At 41.9% G+C, this 25,717-nt stretch overlaps 1 protein-coding gene across 1 annotated transcript; it reads right to left on the bottom strand.

The window, feature by feature from the left end:
• Positions 1–457: 457 nt before the first annotated feature.
• cnksr1 (connector enhancer of kinase suppressor of Ras 1) lies at positions 458–21,083 on the bottom strand. The gene is made up of 21 exons (XM_028396224.1): positions 20,914–21,083; positions 19,984–20,141; positions 16,697–16,899; positions 16,385–16,460; positions 10,987–11,028; positions 10,749–10,868; positions 8,264–8,323; positions 6,260–6,328; positions 6,042–6,167; positions 5,275–5,393; positions 3,923–4,065; positions 3,629–3,795; positions 3,512–3,545; positions 3,103–3,278; positions 2,933–3,006; positions 2,599–2,670; positions 2,254–2,318; positions 1,886–1,947; positions 1,707–1,797; positions 1,341–1,522; positions 458–1,255 (listed from the first exon to the last, which is right to left on the bottom strand). Exons 1-21 carry the CDS (start codon positions 20,963–20,965, stop codon positions 830–832), a joined length of 2,517 nt encoding a protein of 838 aa, XP_028252025.1. The 5' UTR covers positions 20,966–21,083; the 3' UTR covers positions 458–829.
• Between the last annotated feature and the right edge of the window lie 4,634 nt (positions 21,084–25,717).

The following is a 25,717-nucleotide window of genomic DNA, read 5'->3' as shown; positions in this document are numbered from 1 at the left end:
TTTTTTTTCCCAGAAGGCATTGGGTCACAGAGACACGTAATCATTCAGACACACAATCGCCCAATTTAGAATCACTTATTAACTTAACACTGGGAGGAAGGACTGTGGGAGGTAGCACATGGAGAGTACACACACACACACACACACACACACACACACGCACACACACACACACACACACACACACACACACAAACATCTACAGCTTTGTCCAGCCCCTTAACCTTACCTTAACCATCACAACAAAGTGCCACACCATTAACCCTTAACTAAGCCTGATTCTAACCTCTATCCACAATTAACCATCTGAAAAAGTCAGGAGTGGCCACTTCAATGGTCCAAAACTCAAATCCGTTATCACAAAGGTAGCTGTATAAGAGCACGCATACACTCATACAGGTACACACACGCCATTACTGTGTAAGTAAGAGAGCTCCAATGTGAGCAAAAGCACTGATTTTGTGCAAATAGTACCTTTATTAAGGTAATGTCAATAAACAAATACATACAGCATATATGGTAAAATTGTATTTACACATTACATTACAATTATTTGTCGTTACAATTCCAAGGAAATACTTAATATCTATATCATCAGAGGAACGATACAACCTTAGAATTGCATAAATACATACTAAACTTGGCAAACTTTTCTTTGCTGCTGTAAACTTGTCAAAAGTCTAAATTAGAAACAATGTACCTCACTGGTACATTTGATTAGAGTGATGATTCAGTGGCAATTTGAACTAACCCATCAGCAGAGGATCTGGTGTAATGCACCTCATCTAACTTTAGTAAACAGCTTTGAGCTGACTGTCCCAGCGTAGTCTCAGATGAAGAAGTAGTTCTCTCCGCCCTCTGCCATCTCACTCAGCTGTTTGTTAATGGAGTCCTGCAGTGATCCTAGAGAAATATCTAAGACCGGACTGTGCTCTGCGTTCTCACACACATGTGGGATCTCCAGAAGAACGTCAGACGGCTCCGCGTCCACTAGCTGCTCCCCTTCGCTTAGACTTAGTCTGCATGCACCTTCCGTCTCTGTTTCCTTAGCGACAGTTTCCAAGGCAACCTTCTTAGTAGGCGTGTCCCGTGCTGCCGCCGCAAGGTCCCCTGCCTTCGAGACCTTGAGTGCAACAAGCTTCTCGATTTCTTGAACTAGCTCCTCGTTCTGCTCCTTCCACTGACGGAACTTGGAAGCTGTCAGATCAGAATCCTCTAGGATTTTGTTGATCTGCTGCAGCTCTGCTTCTTTGGCCTGCAGAGGGAAACAGGCTCAGTGAAGAGACTTCATCTAAAGTGTGACCTTTTATACCCTTAAACACTCTGACAGTTTACTTCACCTTCAGAGTACTCTGCAGAACCCGGAGGGCATGTGCCTTCTCATTGATGACAGGGTTCTTGTTGCGTCGAATGAAAGATTTCCTGAAGTGGTCGTGTGTAAACGGCTGCTCGTGGCCGATCAGAGACACTCCTCCTTCCTTAATGTTGTTTAACATCATGCCCATCTCATCCACTGGGCCACCTTCTCATAGGAACAGAGGGACAGGAGAGCAAAGTGAGAGCAAATACAGATGGAAACCTTTCATTATTTTTGCAAATAACTGTGCCTAATAGGGTGAAGTTAAGAGTATCAGAGGGACCCAGTCTGCTCAGATTAAACCCATTATTCACTGAGCAGCAGAGAGGAGGAAGCTGAAAATTCATACTTGTTCCTTTGCTGCCCTCTGCTGAAGTACTCGGTAATGGCACCTTGTTCGTCTTCCCCTTGGGGCGAGGCAGAGTGTTGGGCTGTGCCTTCTGAGACACACACAAAAAAACATCATTAAATAAGTGGTAGTCTGAATAGTGTGTACGTATGTGTGAGTGTTCATCTTGCTACACCGACCTTGTTTCTTCTGCGAGGTGAAGGAGACGCTTCGCTCTCTGAATCAGTTTCACTGTAACATTCTGTTTGAATATGAACACAAATATAATTTTTTTGTGCAGTACTTTCAATTTTTTTTAGTCATTTTTAAATGGCAGGCAGGTTACCATAGCAACAACAACTAGCAATATTATGACCATGATTATGAGACAGATGGATTTATGTTTTCCAGCGGAGGAACTCAGTTTGACCATTAATAATAATAGGGATATAATAATCGGGACTCACGTTAGCGTACATATATGTGAAGACATTGATGCAAATAAAAAAAAAAGGTACATTTTAGGTGCACATTTTTTAGCAGGAAAACTGACAAAAAAAATCCTCACCTTCTTCACTATCTGGTTGAAACTTCTTATGTTTCTGTATGGCGGTAATCAAACAGTTAATCCACCTGCAGGACACATAATGACAATCTATGTAACCAACATTTAAACCAATATTGTTTTTTTCCTTAATGATTATTGATTAGTACTGCTTTTTTAAAACATGTTTTTAGATTTTGAATGATCACAAAAATCAAACTGCAGGGGGCGCTGTAGACCAACACCCCTTATAGTGTGACTCAACACTTCTAATGCACTCATTGTGTACAAAAAAAAAATGAATGAATGACTGCCACAGACAATCCAGACTCATACATATGCATACATATTGCATGTTTTATGACTTACTTGCTCATGTCGCTGACATTATCAGCAGCGAAGATAAAGTTCTGAAACTTCCGGTGGCACATTTGGAATACGCTGGTGGTGATGAGATCCACCCCCCGAAAAACACATGTTTAGTTCATGAAAACAGGGTGTGTTTTGTTATTTAGCATCACGCATGAGTCCAGACAGATCCTCCACTGTGCACAGGCACAATTAAGCTTCTGTTTCAAAATAAAAGCTTTTCATTGAAGAAGCATTATCAGTTATAATATCTCAAATCTACAAAGCGCCTCATATTCCTGGACAGAATGTTGAAAGCCTGCTATTAAAAACAATCACTAGACTTCTTTCTTACTATTTTCTCTTGTGCTCTCCGGCGCTCTCGATGTTGTAGCTGGCAATGTTGACCAAGCCCTCCGCCTTCTCGTCCTGAAGACAAAAAGAAAACATACTGTGTGTAGAGGATACTGTAAATAATTACTTCCTGATATTATCATATTTTTTTTTGTCATTTTTCTTGCCCACCTGTTGGGTGGTGTACCAGTAAAGGCAAGGTCCCTTGAGGACAAACCAGAAGCGTTGCCACTTCTGAGCGATGAAGACGCTGCTCTCCTTTCTTTTCTTCCAAAGCCAGCCACCACAGTCGGGCTGACCCAACTCACGGCAGGACACACGGCGCCGACTCAGAGCTGTCGTCATTCCTGGGTGGACAGAAAGAGGACAAAGAAGTGTGATAAGTCTAGACTCATTTCTGATCAAATGATGTATCACTAATGATACATTTTAACACTCATTAAGGCTCTCTAAGGACAAATATTCACCTTTATGATGTGACGATTTCACATCGGTTACCCTGATGCCCCCACTAACCTTAGCAATCATAATAATCCCAGTGCAGCCTCCGTCCCATTTCATATGTGATTGGCAGTCTTACCTTTTGTCGAGCTCTTCTTAGTCTCCATATTCCCCTGAAAAGAAGACCGCACAAAGGTCATTTGTTGGTTCATATGGTAATCACCAATAAACCGCTTCAGACTTAAAACTTTCTCACCGTGTGTCCCACCATCTCAGGGCATGAACTGATGCTCGCTCTTTCTTGATTGATTCCCTGAGGCGAAGGACTCCTGAATGAGCCAAAAGGTGATAGACTTCTAAATGAGGGTGACCGGTCTCTTCTGAGATTTGGGGAGAGCCTGGATCCTCCCAAACTCTCAAAATCTGCAGAGAAAAATGAAAGATCCTAGTGACCCACTGGTATCAACCAAAGCCTACACTTACTAAAGTGAGATTTTACCTCAGATAGGTCTATTTTAAATTCTGGTAGTGTTTTAGAAAGGTTTCTTACCAGAGACTGAACGAGTAGACAACCTCTCCCCCTGTTGGGTTTTAAATGAAGTCAGACTCCCCTCCAGCTCCTTGTCAGAGGGTAGTTCTGATTCCTCCTGTCCCATAGGCTCCTGGTGTATCTCTGGAGCATGAAGAGCTCGCCTGAAACAAAACACAGAGAAACCTGGATCAAAAGGTTATAAGAGCATCCTGGTTGCTTTTTTTTTTGGAAAAGTTGCAAAAAAAGAACCATGTAAATGGCAAAACGGAGAACTTCCAGCATCTTAAACAGCCACTAGTTTAGCTTGTGCATGTCTGAGATGAGTTAGACGTAAATGTAATGTACAGAATAAGGATCAACAAAAATTGTGATGAGAAAGTTCAACATTAGGATGGATTTCACAATAAAACCAACTTGAACTTCTAAATGGATAAAATATGACATTATGTGCCAGTAGTCTAAACTTACTATTATTTTTCTCCGAGTGAAGCTGCAGAGTATCCAAACATGACAGAATTATTTACAACCATCACCGCCCACTCCCTCCATTTGCCAGGCGGGCCTGCTCTCCATCAGCTCTCACCGTCTCCTTTTTGTTTTTTTTTTCCTCCCATTTCACCCATGTTTTATTATTATTTTATTCCTCTTGAGTGCATCTTTCTTCATCTTTCCCAAGCTCCCTCATCCATTCATCTCTCCACCTCATCCTTTCCTCTATTTCGCTCATTTCCAGTCAGATGTGGGTTGAGTGGTGGAATTTACGGCATTTGCAGCATGACCTCATGGTAAACCTGCCGAGTACTGGCAGATTAACGAGGTCAAAAGGGTTCGTGGGAGGTTCGGCTCTATCGAGTAAATCCTTGGTAATTTAGTGAAGCAAACGTACAGCGTCCAGCCTGCTCTGTCTGTGCCTGAGTGTTACGCTTATAAAGAACTCTATGTTCCCATAATTCAATTATCTTTTGTTTTTTTTATTGATTCAGCTTCATATTCAGAGTGAGAACACAATGTGTCTCAGATGACACACACATACACACAGGTTCTAGTTCATCCTTGATGAATGTGTTTTGTGAATCCCTCTTTTTGTTTTCATGTTAATTAGCAGATGCATGTCTGTAATGCTGCTAATGGTGCCGCTCCCTGTGTTAAATAAAGGTTATAATAATGATAATAATAATAAAACAAAACAAAGGCTCGCTAATTATCTGGCTTGTTATCCTAAACTCACATGGAGCATCGGATAATTAGAATAGTATCTGTGCGGGCCGCAATAAAACTGTTGGGAGCTTTAGGGATTCTTTTATTGGCTTTAGAAGCAGCTGGAAGTTTGGGGGTGATATAAACAAGAAATGGCTAATAGCTGGTCTCACCTAAAAGACAAGGACCTGACAGAAGCTGCTACCCTCTCAAATATGGAATGCCTTGGATTCTCCTCCTCGTCCTTCTCTCCTTCCTCCTCGGATTGTTCTTCTCTCTCCTCTTCCTCCTTCTGAAAACAAATCAACATCTATGAAGATGAGACAGATGAGACAAAATACACACACACACACACACACAGTCTGTGGAACTCTTCCAGGGCATCCTTTGTCATCAATATGGAGTCGATACGCTCATCTGAATCACATCTTCCTCTCTCACCCTGCAGCATGAACTCAGATTAGCCCGGTAATGGTCACAAGGGGGTGTGAAATCCACAATGTGTGTGTGTGCTTGTCTCATATCCAGCGTGTAAGTCAGTGTGTTAGTTTAAAGGCAAACAACAGTCGGCTTAGCGACTCCTGAGAGCATGTAAGTGTTTATGGAAACGGATCCCAAGTGATGTTAAATGGAAGAGGGGATTCTAGTGAAAGAAAGGCTCAGCCTCCCCTGACGTGTAAACAACCCGCTTTCTGAGGGATGCTTTGTTGTTCCCCCCTGGATGTAATTATCCTAGAATGAACTATTAAAATTATGAGTGTGTGTGACAATAATGCTTCTGTTTTTTTTTTACAAGTTATTAGAAAACTCTAAGCAAAACAGGAACATTTCATGAAAATGATTAGCAATTAAACAAACAACATCCAAACCAAACTTCATAGAACATTTTAACACTTCAGTGTAAACGGTGGAGGAGGTCGTTGACACTGTGACAACTAACCTGTGTGGAGGAGAGCAGGACTGAGCCTTTGCGTCGCACCGATGCAGGGATCTTCTTTAAGACGAGCGTCACTCCGCTCGGGTTCTCACGCAGCTTCTTCACAAGGTTCGCTCTGCTCCAGCCCACCTGACAAAGCAAAGAAGACATTACACACAAAAAGTCTGACTTATACAGATCAACGGAGCAGACCATGATACACAGTCTTTTGGTTATCTCACCACTATCTGGTCATTGACTTGAACGACTTCATCTCCAGCTAGGATCTTCACATAAGGATCATTGGAAGGCTGCAAGAGAAGAAGAAGAAGCTGTCAAAAACATCATTGTTTTATTGATTTGTTTGTCAAACAAGCTAATCAATCAAAATACAGTTTGCCTCCACATCTATTTAGACTCATATAATCCATGTAGTAAAGACTCTGAAGCAATATCAATCAATTTGTGTACATAATAGTTGGACTGAGTTTTGTTGCCAAAATGGAGGCTATCAATATTCTTGACATCTGTGATTCCGGAGAATAATTTTCCATGGAGAAAACGCCTTCACTTGGAAACTATATTTATAAAGAGGAATACAGAGGACTGATAGAGAGCTTCATCACATGGTGCAACAACAATCACCCGAAGCTCAATATCAGCAAAACCAATGATGTTGTGGTGAACTAGAGAGGAACAGGAGGCCCCCCCAGTCCTGGCTAGCATCCAGGGAGGGGACAGAGGAAGTGAAAAGGGTGGACTCCTTTTAGCATTTGTGTGAATGTTGAGTTAAAAATCTATATCCTGTATATCAGTATTTTGTAAATGAATACACAACGACAGCAACAAAATAACAGTCAACGACATGATATGACTGTAAATGTCACATGGAAGGAAGGATTAATAGTATAATTATACATAATTGAGGGAGAACGTCTCAAATCCACAATTTAAGTAAAGGGGTTTGTGGTACTCATTTGTCCTCTCTATGTGTTTGTCCCCATTTATCTTCTCAGCCTGTGTGTGTGTGTGTGTGTCACTGTGGGTGAAGCTCTAGAGTCCAGCTCTATCATCTGCACATCCGAGGCTCATCACTAATCAATCAACCTCCTGCAGCATATACAGACCAGTTGCCCACCAGCTAGCCTATAGTCTATCTCTCCTCCTTTCCTCCCTCCTGAGGTCCTCGGCCTCAACGAGCTCACCAAAAAAAGCTTGAGCTGTTGTTGTTCTTCTTCAACTCTAGCACCATATTACACATATATTTGCTATCAGCAGGCGGCCGCAGTACTTTTACAGCAGCAGCAAGGGAGTCTGGGAGTCTTTGTTGTTGACATCATGGAAAAATAACATCTTCATCTTTGTGTCCCACAGGAGAGCTTCCCTCGTTTATAAGACCTCCTTATTCAGGCCGATAAACACTCCTCCGTCCTTCTATTGCTCCCTTGTAGATTTCATAAGATCTAAGTGATCTTTGACTTTTCTCAGAAAATCCTCTGTGCTTCATCCATGAGAGGATTTCTGTTTTCAATTTCTCCGAAAAAAAAACTCATCGCAAATGCAATATATTTCTATTTAAATCATGACGACTTATAAACAACTTGTTTACATGCTGTCTGCTGCATTTGCAAGAGCAAGCCTCTGGTTAATTTTTATAAAGTATTTGCAGCACATGAGCTCAGATTGGTTTCAGTTTCAAAGCAAACTGAAGGGGATAAGCCAAGAGCTATAAATAATGTGTCATGCAAAAGTACTTCCAAGGGGATTTCTGCCTCTCACAGATCTCATGCTCTTATAATAAATGAATCCAAATTAAAATTTCATAGTTCAACTGTGTACAGAAGAGGGAAGACAGTATTGTATACTGCTAATGCAACACAACAGGCACAAAAAAGACATTCTGGCAACACATTTCCAGTTCCTTCTTGATAAGCAACCCAGACAGACAGACAGACAGGTGCTGCGTTTGCAGAACAGACCCTTCCTACAGGAGAAGTGTAAATAAAAGGTGAAGTGCTGAACTATGAGACAGGCCTGCAGCAGCAAAAGCAAGCTAAGAAAATCTGCACAGAATTTAAACACTGAGAAGACTCACACATAAGTGTGTGTTTGCATTGAGCTCTTGTAAAACTGTATTTAACCTATTGGTCAAAAGGAGCAGGGGGTTGGGCCACACTGCTCCTCAGAGTTTTGGTTAAGAATACTGAGACTGACAGTGACAGTGGCTGGATGAGAAAAAGTCTGACCTCTGTTGCAGATCCGGTCACGTAGTGGTTACTGGAGCCGGTGGACGTTACCTCGATGCCCTGAAGATAGGGAAAAAAAAAATGTTTTACATACATCCCCTCACACAGTGCCATACACAATCGAGTCAAAAGGACTTTCCATAATGGACACATAAACATTGCTTTGTCTTGTTACTGTCATTGATGTTGATGATTCTGCAGGGATATTGATGTCTGTCTCTAGACCCAATCACCTGTCAGTCTGCCCTGATTGATTATTTTAGGTCATAATGGGCATAGGAAGAGGAGACTGATCACCACCCACAAAGCCTAGAGCACATAATCAATAATCACATGACCATAGAAACGTCAATAGATCTAATGCCTTGCCTTGTTTGTGTGTGTGTGGGTGTGTGGGTGTGTGTATATATACACACATGTATATGTGTTTACATTATAGGGTTAAAAAAATTCTCTGGGAATTAACCCCTATTAACATATATATATAAATCATGACGATATATATATGTTAATGGGGTTAATTCCCAGAGAATTTTTTAACCCTATAATGTAAAGCTAATCATTAAGTATGCTAACCCCTTATGGAATAGGGTTAGGATTTGTTGCCGATATTGTTCACCTAATGCATGTTTTTAACCCCTAATGCCAGAGAACCAGAAGTCTTGTCTGTAGTGGCGTTAGCAGTGTTCAAGTATTGACTGGGCTTAAGCTTCATTCAACTGTGACTGGTCAATCTGCGTGCTCTGCAGTCATATATTTGTGAAGAGAACATGGTTGCTATGCAGAAGTGACCGTTGCTATGGACGCCAGGCTGATCACTGAGGAGGATTGTCCCCATTTAGATCATCCAGTCTGATTACATCCAATCTTGGACCCTTCAAGAACTGGTCACTCTGATGCTTATCCTTTACTTATCTTTATCCTTTTTGTATTTTCTTTCTTCTTCTTTGTGAGAGACTAGATTCAATAAAAGCTCCAAAAAGAAAATGCTAGCGTCTGACCTAATGCTTACATCATGTACAGTTAGTGTACATCACAAATTCCTCTTCCTGTCACTTCCCTGTCTTTCTCTCTTTAGTTCACATTGCTCTTAATCTACTGGAAGGCAGACCTCATTACTGGTGATGTAGTTTAATCAGTTCCTCTCTGTTAGCCGAGGATAATCAGGTTTTGTCGCTAGCTGTTGAGCACATCTGTAAAAATGATCCTGTTCTACTGTAGATTTGTTCAGAATTACTCCAACAGTTTCATTAAAGCTAGCTCTCTCTCTGGACAAATTATATGACTGTCTATGGCAAATGGAAATATGCATAACCTGCATAAGAGACACACAGGAGATGATCAGGAAGGACAATTAGGAAACTGAGCGAGAACAAGGAAACGGGGCCGCTATCTTGTGTTTTAACCTAATGGACTGGGTACACAAATTGGAAGGAAAGGAGACAAATGTGGGGAAGAAAATTGCTTTTCACAAATGAAAACTAAAAGGATACTCAATTATGTAGATAACAAGCAAAGGAGAGAGCTATAATTGAAGAACTGAATGTACTGAGTGAAGACAAAAGAAGGAGAAACAGGACAAACGAAACACTGTTTGTGAATAAATAAACATGAAAGAAGGTTTCAGGGAGAGTAAATATAATAAAAGCAGGTACAGGGAGCACCTTGAGTTAGTTAAGAGAGGTGATGGATGGAGGAAAATGATAATGGAAACCCCCTGAAAAAGAAGAAGGAAATATGAATATAAAGGAAGTGTCTGTCTAAGACAGTAAGACACAAAGACTACAAAAGAAAAGACAAAGTGATGATGAGATGTTTCACTGAGAAGTCAATGATGTTTCTTACAGTGATATCAAAAGGTACAAATATAAAAATAAAGGAGGAATGGTTTGATGCAAGATTATGAAAAGCTTGATTTATTCTATGAACTTCGAAACCTGATGGACATTGAATGAATCATTTTAATCAGAAGGACATTACTTCTTAATTTAAAAAAAAATGAATTAATAAGAGAAAAAAATAAATACTTTGCTCCAACAAGATTCAGTTAAAAACAAAATATTCTTCAATCCCTAGTGGAAGTGGAAAGCTATGACTGGCTCACTTGCACCCAGTGCTCTCATGACAAAGATTCTGTATATTTTTGCCGATTTAAATTTAAATTTGAAACCTTTATTAGTCCCACAATGGGGAAATTGCTTCAGGCAGCCCAGCAAAGAGCGCCACTGGAGGCTATGCAGGTAAAGTGTCTTGCCCAAGGACACACAACAGTGACTAGGGAGGAGTTGAGATTGAATCACCAACCTTCTGCTGGACCCCTGCTATACCACTGAACCACTGCTGCCCATTTGGAAGTTTTCTACATTTGATTGTGCAAATTAGAGTGACACAAATGGCTGCTAAGGGTTTGAATGCAGTAGAGTATGAAGTATGAAGGTAATAAAGATAAAAGGTCAGAGTGATTATGAGAAAAAAAAGGCTTTACCAGCTGATCACCAGGTGACACAGGCACCAGATCGACACTCTCCAGCTGAGCGGTGTGGGTGAGCAGCGCTTCAGGGCTGGAGTTCAGGATCCCGTCGCTAAACGCCACCAGCTGACGGCACTGCCGGATAAAACACATCCTGATTTACTGGAAGACTTTCTGATTCTGGTTTTGGACCGTGTGCTTTTAAGAATATCTGATCCAATGAACAAAAGGGGAAAATAAATAGCAAACTCACAACAGCGATGATGTCCTTTTCCCTTTCGTGAACAGTGGCGTCCTGTTGGATGAATGAAACGTGACGTGTTTAGCAAAATGACAGCACAGCAGCCTGTGTGATGCTGATGATATTGGTTTGAAATGGGGACAATCTGACTTAAGGCCTGTCTGTTCTATTTCCTCTTCACAGTGTGAGTCAGGAAGTGAAAGGCCACAGGTTTCCAGAGGCATCACTCCACATTCTAACAGTCTCACTAGTGTGCACATGAATAAATATATCAATTCTTCACAATCAGTCACAATCCGCTTCGGGTAGCTCCCGGATCAGACTCAGGGATCATGGACCACTCCTCCTACATAAGTTTAACAGCATTTCTGTTGAGATCAGATCTGGGTGTCTGATCAGGCCAGCATAGAAAACATGTTCGGTGAATACATAATCATTTAAAGGGTCAGTGTATCATATGTAAAGCTGATTAGCTGATCAGCAGCACGTCCCATGGTGCGACAAATCCAAGGATTCACACTAATCTCCACCAGAACACCCGCACATGATGCACAGACTTACACACAGTGATGTCACAGTTGCTTAAATCAATATAGTGGAACTAAATGTCTTAATGTCTGGTTTCCTACAGGAAAGCTGTTAATAACGCTCCCACAGGCCTCACTAAAGCTGGATCCATACTCCGCGAGACAAAGAGCGGAGAACGCGCTCCACGGGTGGTAAGAGATACAAAAAAAAGGTCTTTTCCGCACTGAGGTACCATACTCCGCGAGACGCGTGTGTGCAGAACTCCTCATACGGCCCGCCCACTAAACTATAAGGAAAGACTTTACTGAGTTTTTTAACACACCACAAGGACGTGTGCCATGGCAAGAGGGCATTATACAGAGAGGGTGCCTGCAACAGCGTGAGATGTCCGGCGATGAGTTGTGAAAATGCGACATTAAAAGTAACAATAGCAAAGATTCAGTGTTTGTGCCTTTATGACCACATTTGCACATCTACTGTGTTCCAATGTGCCTGCGATACTTCAAACTGTCCGGTGACGAGCTGTGAAGATGCGACATTAAAAGTAACAATAGCAAAGATATACAGACATTGTTAACGAGCCTGTTATGCCCGGGTATGTAGGAGTATATAGAATGGTAATAACAGTCACCATCTGGTATGTGTGAACGGCTGTCTGGAGTTATTGGTGACAAATCACCCTGACTTGCCTTTCTTTCTTTCTTTTATTGCTCATCATGCAAAACCGGTATGGTCTTATCTAAATCTGTTGAATCAGCGCTGTTTATACACCTACCTATATACCTGGAGAGGCTCTTGCGCTTCTCCACTTTCATCACGCCCACAATAAATTCCGACCAATCACAGCATGGTTGCCGCACAGCCTTGAAAGACAAAGTTCGGCCCGGACCCTGTGCACAGGAGTGCGGATCAGCGGGCGGTCAGAGACAAAAAATGACGTCATTTTGTGGGCGTAACGTCTGCAGGGGGGGAAAAATGTCTTTGTCTCGCGGAGTATGGATCCAGCTTAAGGCCCGCTGGCTCAAACACTAAGGACATGTGAACAATGAGGTTAAAAGGGGTTAAGAGAGAGGAGGCTATCTTTAATATTTGCTTAACAGACTAATGCCGCATACCATTACCACTCTATGCTGATTTACAGTGGCTGTGATGAGTTACATAAAGGATTGTGAGGGGAGACTAATCCCTGTGAAATGTAACAGGGGATCAAGAGGGAACACGGGTGGATTTCTGGGCTAATTAAAGGCTGTGACACAAGGCTGCAGGGAGTGGTACGACATGATTATCGGCCAGTTCAACTCGGCAGCGTTGTGTTTGCGTCCAGTGTTGCTGTGTTTCCCTTCGTTTGAGTGTGTGGACACGAGACAGACCGAAACCGAAAACAAAACCAAACCACTGAGAGTTGTACACAGACATGTATCTGAGACCAGCTCCTTATGTTGAACCCTATACTTGAATAAAGTATTCCTGTCATTAGGAATACTTCACCATGATCTCCGTTTAGTATCAGCAGTTTTTGTGCCTGCAGAAATGTGCAGGTTTGGCCATTGATCAAATATTTCTGAACCACAGAAATGAGTACTTTGTATTTACTGACAGCGATATGTAACTGACTGCACAGCATCACCTCTGCCTTCACTTCTCTCTTTCTTTTCTGTGTCACGCCATTATTTTTGATTAAAAAAACAAAAAAAAACAGCCAAACCCACCTTCTTTGTTTTCTTTTGTATTTAGGACCATGTCACTAGAGGTTTCCGCACAATGGCCAAAAGCCTGTTCTGCATTTCTTTTTAACTCTGCCAGAACAGGAAATGACACATGTGCCTGAGGTGGGCAACAGGTACACCTGACACTGGGTTAATGTCAGGTGGGTGTGGTTGGGAAAACAAGAGAGCAGAGAATAACACGTTATACCTGCTGGTTTCACACTGTGAGTGTGTAGCACCACTAGATTTATGATAAATTGATTAGCTTACAGACACACTCATGGCTTTGGAAGAAAGGGGAAGAGGGAAGAAGAGGACATGGGCATGTTCTGTGTTTGCCTCCAGTATATTCATGCGCTGAACGTCCTTCTATTCATTCTGCCCTCATTAAGATATTCACACATGAAGTACAAGCTGTACTGAATACGCTGCGCTGATGAATCTTTTAATGTAACAACATAAAGTATGGACTTTCTCTGTGCCAAAACAACTGCACAAAAGGTCAATTCAGAGGCTGATACTCAGGACTGACCTTGTGCATTCTGCGACTATGACATGTTACAGATTAGCCACAGTTCCAGTGTAGACATCAATAAATGGCAGACAATCCATTTTAAGAAAAACTGCAGCGACATTTGAATACAAACTGTAATAGGAGACTTTGATTTCTGTGCTGTGCATCGCTGCGTGCCGCTCGGTCAGGTGGTGGGCTAACTTTGCCGCAACGAAAGCTGTTATTTCCATAGTTGTCAAGGAAACAATGGCATGCTATTAAGTGGGTGTAAGATTCTGTAGACAATGTTCGCAGCCATGTACACACACACACACACACACACAAAAACCCACAGAAGATGAAATGACAACATACATCCATGTTGAACTCACACAGTGGAGCCTCCTCAGGACTCCCTGTGTGTTTTTACATACCTCGGCACATATCTCTTATTTATCAACAGGTCACAGCTATAAAAAGCCTGGCAGCCATGTTTGAACTCTTTCCCACCTGCTGCTCATCTTTCGATCCAAATGTTCCCTTCCTGTGGATGCTCTTTTACACGCCTTTCTGCCGAGGTTGGACTTGTTCTTTGCTCTCAGTTTCAGTGCCATACATTATAGTTTACAAGCCTTTCGGAAACCGGCCCTTCCTTTTTCTTTTAATAGTTCACCCAGCAGTTCTGTTCAGGGTAGTTCAGTAATTCAGGGTAGTTTTTTCTGGATTTTGTTGTCTATTAACATATATTTACCATCAAAAAATCGCATTAAGGCGCCTCAGAAAAGGTTCTTCAACAGAAAATGTGTCCCTTTCTTACTGTTAAGAGTCACCATTAAACCTACATACCTGTATCCACTGCTGAATCCCCTTTCTCCCACTTTCTCCCTCTACCCTCCTCTCGCTTGGACTTTGCTTGCTGCTCGTCTGGTTCAAAGCAAACTGACTCTGTGCAACTCAGATTTGACAACTTCAGTGTGGGATCCCAACAGCAGCAGCTGACTGCTCGGCCCCTCAGGGTGTGAAAACACACACACACACACACACAAAACCACGACACAAAATAAGAGTCCTTTCTTTAGTGTAAAGGATGTGGTCAGGCTATTTCACTGAAAAAGACGTCACGGTGGAGCGTCGAGCCTCCTGACGACGCATCGGACGTCACAGCGATGGAGGGGCCTCCACAGCTTTAAAGCTCCGGGGCAGGTTTGAAAGCTGTGTGAGCATTATGATGATGCTACCGTGCTGATGTGATTGATATGCTATAAAGGAGACCACACATGAGCTTATGTAATGTGACTCAGCTGGAGTGAGTCAACGTGTTCCTCCACAGAGTCTGCAGGTCAATATTGCTGTGATGACAGAGAGATGGGGCCACATGTACAGCGGCTGTCTCAGCTGCCAAAGACTGACCTTTTAGCTCATCTGCTAAAGCCACCTGTCTACACATGAAATCACCCAGCTTTGCTGGTGAAACTATCAAAACACCTGTCTGAATCCACTGAACAAAATGCTATTGAACACCTTTTGAACACAAAAATAGTGTCATTAGATCAACCCCCGAGAGGCACGTATGAGAACAGAAGATTTTAACTTGCTAATCACACACTCAACGTTTAATGAAGGAAAACTGATTCACTGCACAAGGGTGAAAACATCCTATCACAGTCAACAAGCTCACTCACTCCAAAAGCTTCCTTAGGCCGCTGTTAAAGGTGAGTGAATGGATTCAGATTCTCCTTTTGCTGCATAGCAACACTTAAAGGATTTCTGATTTAAATCAGAAAACAGTTCTACAAAAGGCTATATTTAAATGTAGGTGTGAACCATTTAGAGCTATCAAAACAGAAAAAGAGGTGAGAACTGTACCTGTCGTGCTGAGCAGGCGTCCGGAGCCAGCTATATATAAGCTCCACTAAATACTCAAGTCTAATCATTCACACTAAGCTTACCTGTCTACAGTGATCTCTCACTCTCTTGCAGCTCCTTTTGTCTTCTTCTTTTCTAAACTTCAGTCAGGCCGTTTATCTCTTGTGTCGCTGCCTTCTCCCTCTTGACTGTTGGTCTCTCAGCTATACACACTCCCCCAGGAGGGAGTCAAAAGTCATTTAACAGCGCCCGGTGCAATCTCTCTCCCCGAGTCTCCTCCTTCTTCTTTTCTCTCCCTTCCCCTTTGCTCAGCACTCCCCTCCTCCCCTCTCTCTCTCCCTCCCTCCCTCCTCCCCCAGGCAGACACAAACATATCCAGGCCTGTCCTCCCTGCTACCTGCTGCCAGCGACTTACTTTGTTACACATATCCTGTTATTGAAATTCATCCACCTTTATTCAAAATGCTTCATGGAGCCATCATCTTGTAAACAAACCAAATACAAAATACAGGCCTGTTGTATTTTCGCAGCATGCTTCATCAAGGTACAGCCGCCTCCAAATATGCCAGGAATGTAAAGATAAAAAAAAAAAGCATGCCAAGCCGAGGAACAACAGTGCATGTGTGTGTTCTTCTGTTTTTCGTGTTGCTGATTTAAGAAGAAACAATACAACAGGTTGTAGTTCCTCTTTGGAAGTTTAGTGGCCATGTTGTTACCATTAGAAACACATCACATGTGGTTCCTCTTGAGATAAAACACATGCTGTGAGTTTTAAAGATGAAGCAAACATATGATTTGTGTACTTGTAGGCTCCTACCTTGTGCACAATGTCTCCGAGCTCTTTGCAGTAATTGAATATGTTCTTGCTGGTTTCGTGTGCGCTGAGCTGGTATCTAGAAAAGGAAGAGATTGGATTTCATTACTATGAGTTGTTCTTAGTGTAAATAAAGTTTTGAAAAGACAAAAAAAATCACTAAAATTAAAGACAATATAATGTAATGCAGAGATACCTAGCAAATCATCATTAGCTGTACCATCATGTAATACCACTTTTTGCCACAAGGTGGGTTAGTGAGTCCTAGTGAGAGCTTCATTAAGTAAATAAAATACATGTCCTCTTTGTACAAACCTGTTGAGCATAGAGAAGAGGCCTTTAGCAGAGGTGATGAGTTCCACCACAGCCTGCAAAACCTCAGTGGGCAGCTTGGCGGCGCTCCGTCCGTCGTAGCTCTTGTTGCGCCAGCGGCTTTGGATGCCCATCTGCAATGTGTGGGCCACGGCACGCAGCTTCTCTGTAAGACCACGGAGGTTCTCCCCACCTATACCATAGGTCTGGAGACGCACACGTCATAATAAATGATCGATAATTACTTCCTTTCTCTCTCTTCCCTCCGACGCTAAACACCACGTGAGAGCCTTTTTGTGTTTAAGATTCATACACTGGGGCTGAACTGCACATCATCTCTCAAAATCTCTCTTCATTTCCTGTCAATTCTCTACTGTCTAGTTCACTAAAGCCATAAATGCCCCCAGATTCCATAAAACATTTTCCCACATAGCTGCGGGTTTTTATAAACTGCTGCAGAGACTTGTGATTGAACATTGAGCAAAAGCCTTGTTTTTCTCTTGTTCTCCTAGGATAAATACATTTCTCTTTCAAAGATGTCAAAATTGAAATGATGTGCCCCTTAGACATCAGAGGTAGACATTTACTGCCTTTGAGCTACATTTCACTTCACGTGGGGGCATCAGAATGACATGGAGATATTATATATAGCCTAGTGTAAGCCATTTCTTATTTTATCTTATATTAGGTCTGCGTTTTGCTGGGTTTTATTTATTGATTGATTGTTTCTAAAAATTTCTATTGTGCTTTTAGTTGTATTTACACGTCACATGCATTTTTATTGTATTTCTTTTCTTTGCATTTTCTATCTCTGATCATTTCTAACATAATTATCATGAATGCATTGTTGTGTGTACAAATGTGGAGTACAAATTTTTCAGGCGATGTCTGACTGATATATAACCTTAACTCACACAATGAGGCAATACAAATTACAATACAAGGCAACACAATGGAGTCTAATAATAAAAAAAAAATTGACATCAAGCTCCCTCTAGATTTGGGAGGCTTGACCCCACTATTGTAAATACTCGTTGCGGCAGAAGCCTCGCCTGAGCCATAAGCATGTGATTACACTGCAGCAGGACAAACTTGCCACACATGTACACGTTTTTCCATATTACACATTCATTTGCCTCATACGCACACACAGACACACTGCTTTACACACCACTCATTTCACCCACGTACATCCATATCTTAGTCTTCCTCAGAGAGCTTCGTCTCTATGCATTTATACTAACACTCATGCCACACACACAAACAATTCATGTCAAAGACTGTGTAAAGGTGATGCCATAATAGTCCCTCAAAACATCTGCACCTCCCCCTGGTGCCTGGCTGCAGTTTAGGTCATAAGCCCCGCCTCCAACACGATCATCTTAAAGTACTCCTCAAATAAACATTTTTCCAGATGGCTTGTCAGCTAGTTGTTAATCACACCGATCTGTGTTTAATTGCTAATTTTTTTCAATAACTTCATACATTTGGCTTTGAAAAATGAAGGAAGCAACATTGCCAGTAGCCAATAGAGCAGCCAAACAGCTGGCTCGACATGGAAGAGGATTAGTGTCTGGGTGGAACAGCGATGATGCGTCTTCCCCTCTTGACTTCTACTGCACAGACTCTGGTTCCAAGATGGCGTCTTTTTCCAACACGGCATGTGATGCCTTGTCCTCATCTCTTATACAGTCAATAACTAAAGTTTTAAAATCCATTCACTGACTGCATAAACACATTCATACATGCAGTGCAGTGAGCGCCAATTGAGTTACCTGTGTGGTGCTCTCCCTCAGATTCAAACAGAGGCTATGCTCTGCCAACAAAAACAATCCGACAGCATCACCATTGGTCTGAGCATCAGCCGGTCCAACATTCACTCTTGGTTTTTTCATGGGCTCAAAGCTAAATTGCTCCATCCTATAATTACCAGCTCATTACACCACCAACTGGCTGTAGTGATGTATGCCTGATGTGTACCATAAAGCCAGAGGGAACCATTCACACTGTTATGAGTTAGTATGCCATCAAAATGGTAAGCATGATTTCAAGTGGGAAAAAAAACTACTAATTACCACTTTAAATGCAAACAAGCTGATGCACTCACAGCTTTATAAAGTCCTCAAACAAGTTTCTGGTGCCTATTTCACAGGTTATCTGCCCAGCAGCATCAGCCACTTCACTCGTCGTGACCATCTCATCACTGGTCAAGAGGTTTGGACTGGCCAGGCTTTGTTGGTACACATCAACCAGCAAGTGGCCATGAATTTTTCATGGCCTTTTTCAACACTGCGCCTGTTAATTATGTAACCGTGCACTTGAATGTGTTTGGTCTGCTCCATGTGAGCATCCGATGGCCGCTTTTTATGAATGAGTTCAGTGTTAGCGCTTCACGCAGCATCAAGTCAGAGACAGAGAGGAGGCGGACACATGCACCCACATACACTGTGCTCAAGGTAAAAGCTTTTTACTACAGGGAGACTTTACTAACTCATGCAGGCTTTGGTGTAATGTTATAATGGCTAATTCAATCAGTAGTGCAGCTATTTCAACAATTCAACAACAAGCAGTTTAAGCAGCTTTAGCCTTATAGCCTGATGTTTACAGGCGGTTACGCCACCAGAGCTGGAACCTTGCCTGGTACTGTCCTACTCAATTAGTCCATCCAATGAAACAAAGACCATTCTGAAAACACACCACTCTCTCTCTCTCCTCACACACACATACCAAAATAACTCTTTAAGTAAAACTTCCTTGTACAATTGGACAGAGCAAGCATTTAATTAGACAGCAGGAAAAATGGATAAAAAAAATAAAAGGAAGAGTGTGTTTTTTTTGTTTTTTTTAAGTTGGCTTATCCAGAAATTTGCATGTAAACTATTTCAGCGCACAAGCTTTAGTATCCTAATTGTGTTATAGCTGCAGCTGAAGCATGACTCTTTTGATGTTGGCAAGAAAAATAAAATTATACGATGGTATGCTTGTGTAATAGGACAAAAAGTGAAGAAATGAAGTCAAACTCTGATTGTTGCTAGGGGCTCAGACTATCTAAGTGGAGCAGGACTTGTATGGAAGTAAGAATGGTGGTTGTGTATTCTGGCTAGATCTGCAAAAATCCAACAGCTGCTGGTTACACCGTGTAAACATAAGCAGGGCTAAAAATATTATAATGACAGGGGAAAAAAATGTATCTTACAGCTACACAATAGGATGACTGCTCTGTTAATATCCTGCCTTCACCTCCACATCACACACACAGACATGTACAAAACACTGCCATTCTGACTCACGAGAGAGCAGAGTTTTTCCACTGCCTCCAGGACGAGCTCCTGGTGTCCGATCTTTTTGACTCCCAGATTCTCCAGATCCCTGGAAGTCAACTGGAGCAGGTCCATGCCGGATAAACGCCACTCCGACACCGGGTACTGATGCATGGGGGCGTCCAGGCCTGGCCGCGGGACACAAAAACAACCAGACACACACAAACACAAGTATGAATGGAAGCAGCACATAGTCCAAAAGTCACATGCATGTACAGGCATGAAAAAAGGCTTCCTCTGTTCTGCTACATGTTGAGCAATTGACCATGAAATGCAAGTTCAATTAGCAAGTTATAACAATGTATGTATGATATAATATAAATGTCATGTGTTTTAGCTAAAGTGAAAGCACACATTGGCAAAAAATGTACTTAACTTTACTACTTAACTTTAAGAAATAAAAGGACACAAAAAACATCTGTCTAACATAATTATTATTGATGCTTCTTTGATTCTCTAATTATGAGGTATATATATATATATATATATATATATATATATATATATATATATATATATATATATATAAGTATTAGTCATTTGTGCCAAAGTGTGAATAAATGTATGGTATTAGTTCATTATCTAGTATTGCACACATGCATGTTATTATTATGGGCCTGTCAGAACGCACACAGGAGGTAAATCAAAACAGAAAACACTTGCAGCCATGTCTGGGAATACTACCTAACTTGTTGACACTGATCAGAACTGCACTGTTGTGGCTCCTCTCTGAGCGCAGGCCACTTCCTCATTCCACCTCCACCTTTTACTTCCAAGAGGATTTGTGTGGCGATTCTATTTCTGACTTTACCGTCTAAGCCAATAAAGTAACCTGCGAGGCGATCAAGCACCCGAAGAGAGAGAGAGAGAGAGTAGACAATCGCGCATTATGTCTCTTACCTTGGAGCCACTCGCTGACTCTCTCTTCGCTCCAAGACGTTATAGGCTCCATGCTCGGAGTCCTGCTGCAGTCTCTCCTTCAGCTCCAAGCGGTCCTGGCTGACTTTTACTTGTCAGGGCTGCTGGAAGAAGAAAAAGCTGATACTGATTCGGAGTCAGACGATGACGAGTGGCACTCCTTCTCGCAGGTACAGGTAAGAGCCCCCCCCCCCTTCTCCCTCCCACCCGTGCTGTCAGCCAATAGTGCGAAACTGTCAGGGAACGAAGACCCCTCCCTCCAACACCACCCCCTTCCTTACCTGAAGGAACAGCTTGATAACTTTCTTCATAGTGTTGCTTCGTGTAATTTTTACGCGTCATGTGTGCGTAAAACGCGCACGGAATACGGTAATTACACAACCGGATATGGAAGGGGTTGGACACAACAACACCTGCACGATACAGCGCCATAATACTGCTCAGCAGGTTCTATTATAGTGCAACTAATGCTGTGCCTTTGTAGATCAGTCCATTAAAGCCACCCCTGACCCCTAAAAATATCACTTATCCACAGAACAGCAAGCCTAATCCTGACCGATTAACTTGCTCTGCTCCTGGTTCTTCATGAATAGTTTTATCCTTTAACTTCTGGGCTCTTTGATAACAAAAACATCGCCTTTATTAATATTTCATTCAATATTTTGTATGTGTTTCTCCCTCTGAACTATTTATAGTATCAGTAATTATATCAGAAGCATGCTGCTGGAGGAGGAATTTAGTGATGAATATATTATCCACACAGTTTATAACTAGGGTGAAAACACTTCATGGCTTATGTGATGTGATATTTTGAGGAATAAAGGAGCCTTAGGAGTCCTACTTTTAACTTGTTATCCACATTATAACAAAGGAGAAGTGAATCAGTCACTGGTTTGGATTCCTAAGGTCAATATGTTCAATTATTGCCTCCATAAAAGCCATTATATTATGCATATGGGAGACAAACAAATGCGTTTGATCCATTCGAATGAATTGGAAGTTGAATAAATGACTGAATGAATCTGATCTTGTGAGCCTCTCTAGAAACCCACCACCTCATAGTGTACCTTTAACAACAATTGCCGCTGTTGAACGTCCCCTTACAGTAAAGGCCAGCACCTGATAAAAAAAAAGGGTAGAGCCATCAAAGAGCTGCCCTCTGATATCTGGCACCCCCTGCTGTTATTCTCTTTGAAGCAAAAAGAAAGAGACAGAGGCGGCAGCAGGGGGGGGGGAAGTGGAATTCACATGTCAGCAGGTGAAATGGCACCGTGTCCACGTGTTTGTGGCACGCACTCTTCGTGCCCTGTTTGTTGGTCAGAAACAGTGCGGCGTCCTGGTGTAGACCCGTTGTTGTAGATTGGAAATGTCATTGAATGAATTGCTATTGATGTTCTGTTGAATCAAGATGTTCCTGCTGCAAATATGAGAGGAAAATAACAGCTTATGTGTAACACATCGCTGCAGCCTGACAAATGGAGGCTGAAGTCAGATAATGGAAAAGCAGCGGATTGCAAAACTTTCCCGCCGTCATGTGCAGTCGTCTGCAGTGAAAGAGACTTTATTATTGGTATTTTTTATTTGTTTTTTTTTTTCAATATGATACAGAGAACAATAGTCTGATATATTTTAACAGTATCTATCAGTAACTATCAGTAACTGGAATACTGCTGTGTGTTTGTGTCGTCCCTAGTGTTGAATGTACTTTACAGCCTTTCTCCTGCCTTGTTACCCATCCCAAATACCTGAGAAACTCATGCCTCAACATGCTGCTTTTGCTCCACAGCGCACCCATTTAAAACACCATGTCAGCAGGATGTGCATTAGAAGGAAGAGCACTATACCCAACAAAAAGAAAACATGTTTTATGGTGTCAAATACAGCCTGGCTCCCCTTTTCCTCTCTCTCTCTCTCTCTCTCTCTCTCTCTCTCTCTCCCTGATTTAAATCGATCCCCATTCATCTGCAGCCACCCTGTGCTGTTAGCCATTTCTGTGACAAATGATAATTCCAGTCATGTTTGAAATACAATAACGCTATTCGTTCATCATTCTCTGTATGGCACAGACCTGGAGTGATTCTTGAATCATTACACTGTCATGCTATATAGTCTGTCAGCAGAGATTGGATAATTACCCCCTGCTCCATTATAGAGCAGCTAATTAATTTGCTCTGTGATGCTCTCCTTTGCACGGCAGACTATATGGGCTCCGCTCGGCTCGGTTAAAAAGAAATTAGGGTTTGAAAGTGCTTCTGCTGAAACCTGACACACCGAATATTACATTTAGGACTGAAATGAAGTACAGTAAGATGCTGTATATAGTAGTACCACATCCATTTGCATTTATAGTCATCAGTGCTTTATCTGTGTATGTCCTGAATGCTCTCTTGCCTTAAAGTGGAATCACTTCCTTGTGGCTGTTGTATCAACAGATGAATCGCTTGTATTACCTAAACATTTTGCTTCAAAGATAAAAGAGGCATTTCAATGTTGCTGTAATAGGAAAATATGGAAGCCCAGTGGGTTCAAAAATGAAGATCCTGTAAGTTATTATGACATAAAACATGCTGACATTAAATAAATGCATAACAATAGCTCATCACCATGAATCCTTCTCAAACATGGACTTAATATAAATAAAATAGTGACTTCATACCTCAAAATAATAAATGAATACCTCAGGAAAGAAAGAAACTATTTCAAAAATAGCCATGAACCTTCTCATAAATGGACTTACTGTATGGAAATAATCACTTTGTGTTTCCAATAAATCACCAAGCTATGCGCTAAAAATAGACTTCAACTGGGAAATGGCATGCAAAACTGAATACTGGCTATGTATTTTTAGATATAGTCACACATCTATTGCATAATGCCTCTACAACACACACAGGCATCTTCAGAATTAGCTGCTCAAAAGCCATAAAACAGGTAAAAGTAAATGGTTGTGGATGGTGTTTATTGTTTACGAGCCATAAACAATGAACAGAATACCGAGAATCTTACCTCCAAACTGACTTCCACTTCACAACTGGAGTACACATGTATTTGCATTTTTATTGTTCTGTTTAAGCTGAAGGTGTGTGTGTGTGTGTGTGTGTGGGGGGGGGGGGGGGGTTACAGAGCGGGAGACAGCTCTGAGTCATTGCTGTCACTTGTGATGTCACTGGGGCATCATGAATAGCAGGAGACATTCCTTACACATGTACTGTACATGTAACAGTCTCCATCAGTGTGAGTCTAAAGATTTCACCCTGTATTGATCTGCCCATAAAAGGCCTGGCATGGCCCCTCTGTGGTCTGTGTCACTGCAGGCTCATGAAGAAAGTTCATCATAGTATACAGCAGGAGCCATAAACGCAGAGAACATCCATCCATCCATCCTTGCCGAGGACTAGAGAGGGGCTGTTGCCCTGCACATAATGGACAAGAAAAATGAGAAGAGGGAGGATGAGAGATGAGCAGGAGGAGGAGGAGGACGGCCTGCGCTAAATAACAAACACCAATCTAGCATTATGAGATGTCATGGGTTCTCCCTCAGCGGTTCCTGGAAGACAAATGGATGGTTTAACGTGATCTTGGGCGTTGGTGTGACTTTGGATAATACATACTCAGTACTGATGGATAGTTCTCCACCTATTGGAAGGTTAACATCACCCTCAGACCGCATCAACGCTGTGATGGAAGAAACAGTAGATGAACATGTGAAGATGGCTGTGTGTAGACAGCATTCATTTTTAATAAATCATAAATGTATGAATACAATCTGCAGTGCAGTGCTTTAGACATGAATGAATGTGGCACATGATGGACAGTGAGGAAAGGATCCCTGTAGTGTTGAACCTGACACAAAGCTGGCAGGAGTGACGTGCTGAACAACTCCTATCATAACAGCATAACAGCATTTTGCTTCTGCACAGTGACGTCCACAAAAAAATGTCAGATCATCAACCGCTGTCCCGCTCCACTTCATCCATCCCTCTGTCAATTGCCATGCATCCTCTGTCATAATTTGAATCAAATATTTATCAGATCTACAAAGCCAAAGACGGCTATATACCCTCCAGTTGCCAATAGTAACCAAAGCATGGCCAAGAGCAAAAAAAAAACAAAAAAAAAAAAACATTCACTGCTCTCTGCCACTCGGCAGTGAATGAAGCAGAGAAGTGTGGAGGGGTGTATTATATCACTGAAGATTACAAGGACCGGCATAAGAGCTGTTGTCAATGAAAAGAGTGCTGCATCAATGTTAATGTCCGGATGGAAACAAACTGCACCAGTCACGACCTACATTCTACTCTCTCCTTGTCTATTCTGGACTCTTCTGTTCTTTACATCATATTTTATTGTGTAATCAAAAAATCTTATGTAATATCTGTGTCATTTTTAGACCTAGAAATGTGGGCACCAAGTCTATATTTTCATGCAGTTTAGGAAAAGCAGTCCAGACAGAAATAAAGAAAGTCAGCTGCACTTTTCTATCAGTTTTACAAGAATTGATGCAAACCCTTCCTAGTGCTTTAAGGTGCTCCTGACTGACAGCTTTCTGTCACTGGTGCACCTGCTGCACCACGAGCATCAAAGAAATTTACAAAAAAAAAAAAAAAAGCAAGTCTGCATTACGTATTTGCACTTCACCTCTCAGCCGGGTGATGGCGTGATCACACTTGGGCAGAACGAGCAGGAAAAAAAAAGGGGGCCGGATGAAATGGTGTGGAGTCTGCCAATAGCAGCTCGAGTTTAGAGCCTGCTCGTACTACAGAGCCACAGCGAGGTCTCTGCGCGT

The sequence above is a fragment of the Parambassis ranga genome, chromosome 22 (genome assembly GCF_900634625.1).
Source record: "Parambassis ranga chromosome 22, fParRan2.1, whole genome shotgun sequence".
Lineage (NCBI taxonomy): Eukaryota > Metazoa > Chordata > Actinopteri > Ambassidae > Parambassis > Parambassis ranga.
Note: the sequence above shows the minus strand (reverse complement) of the source record. Positions and strands in the feature narration are given on the sequence as shown.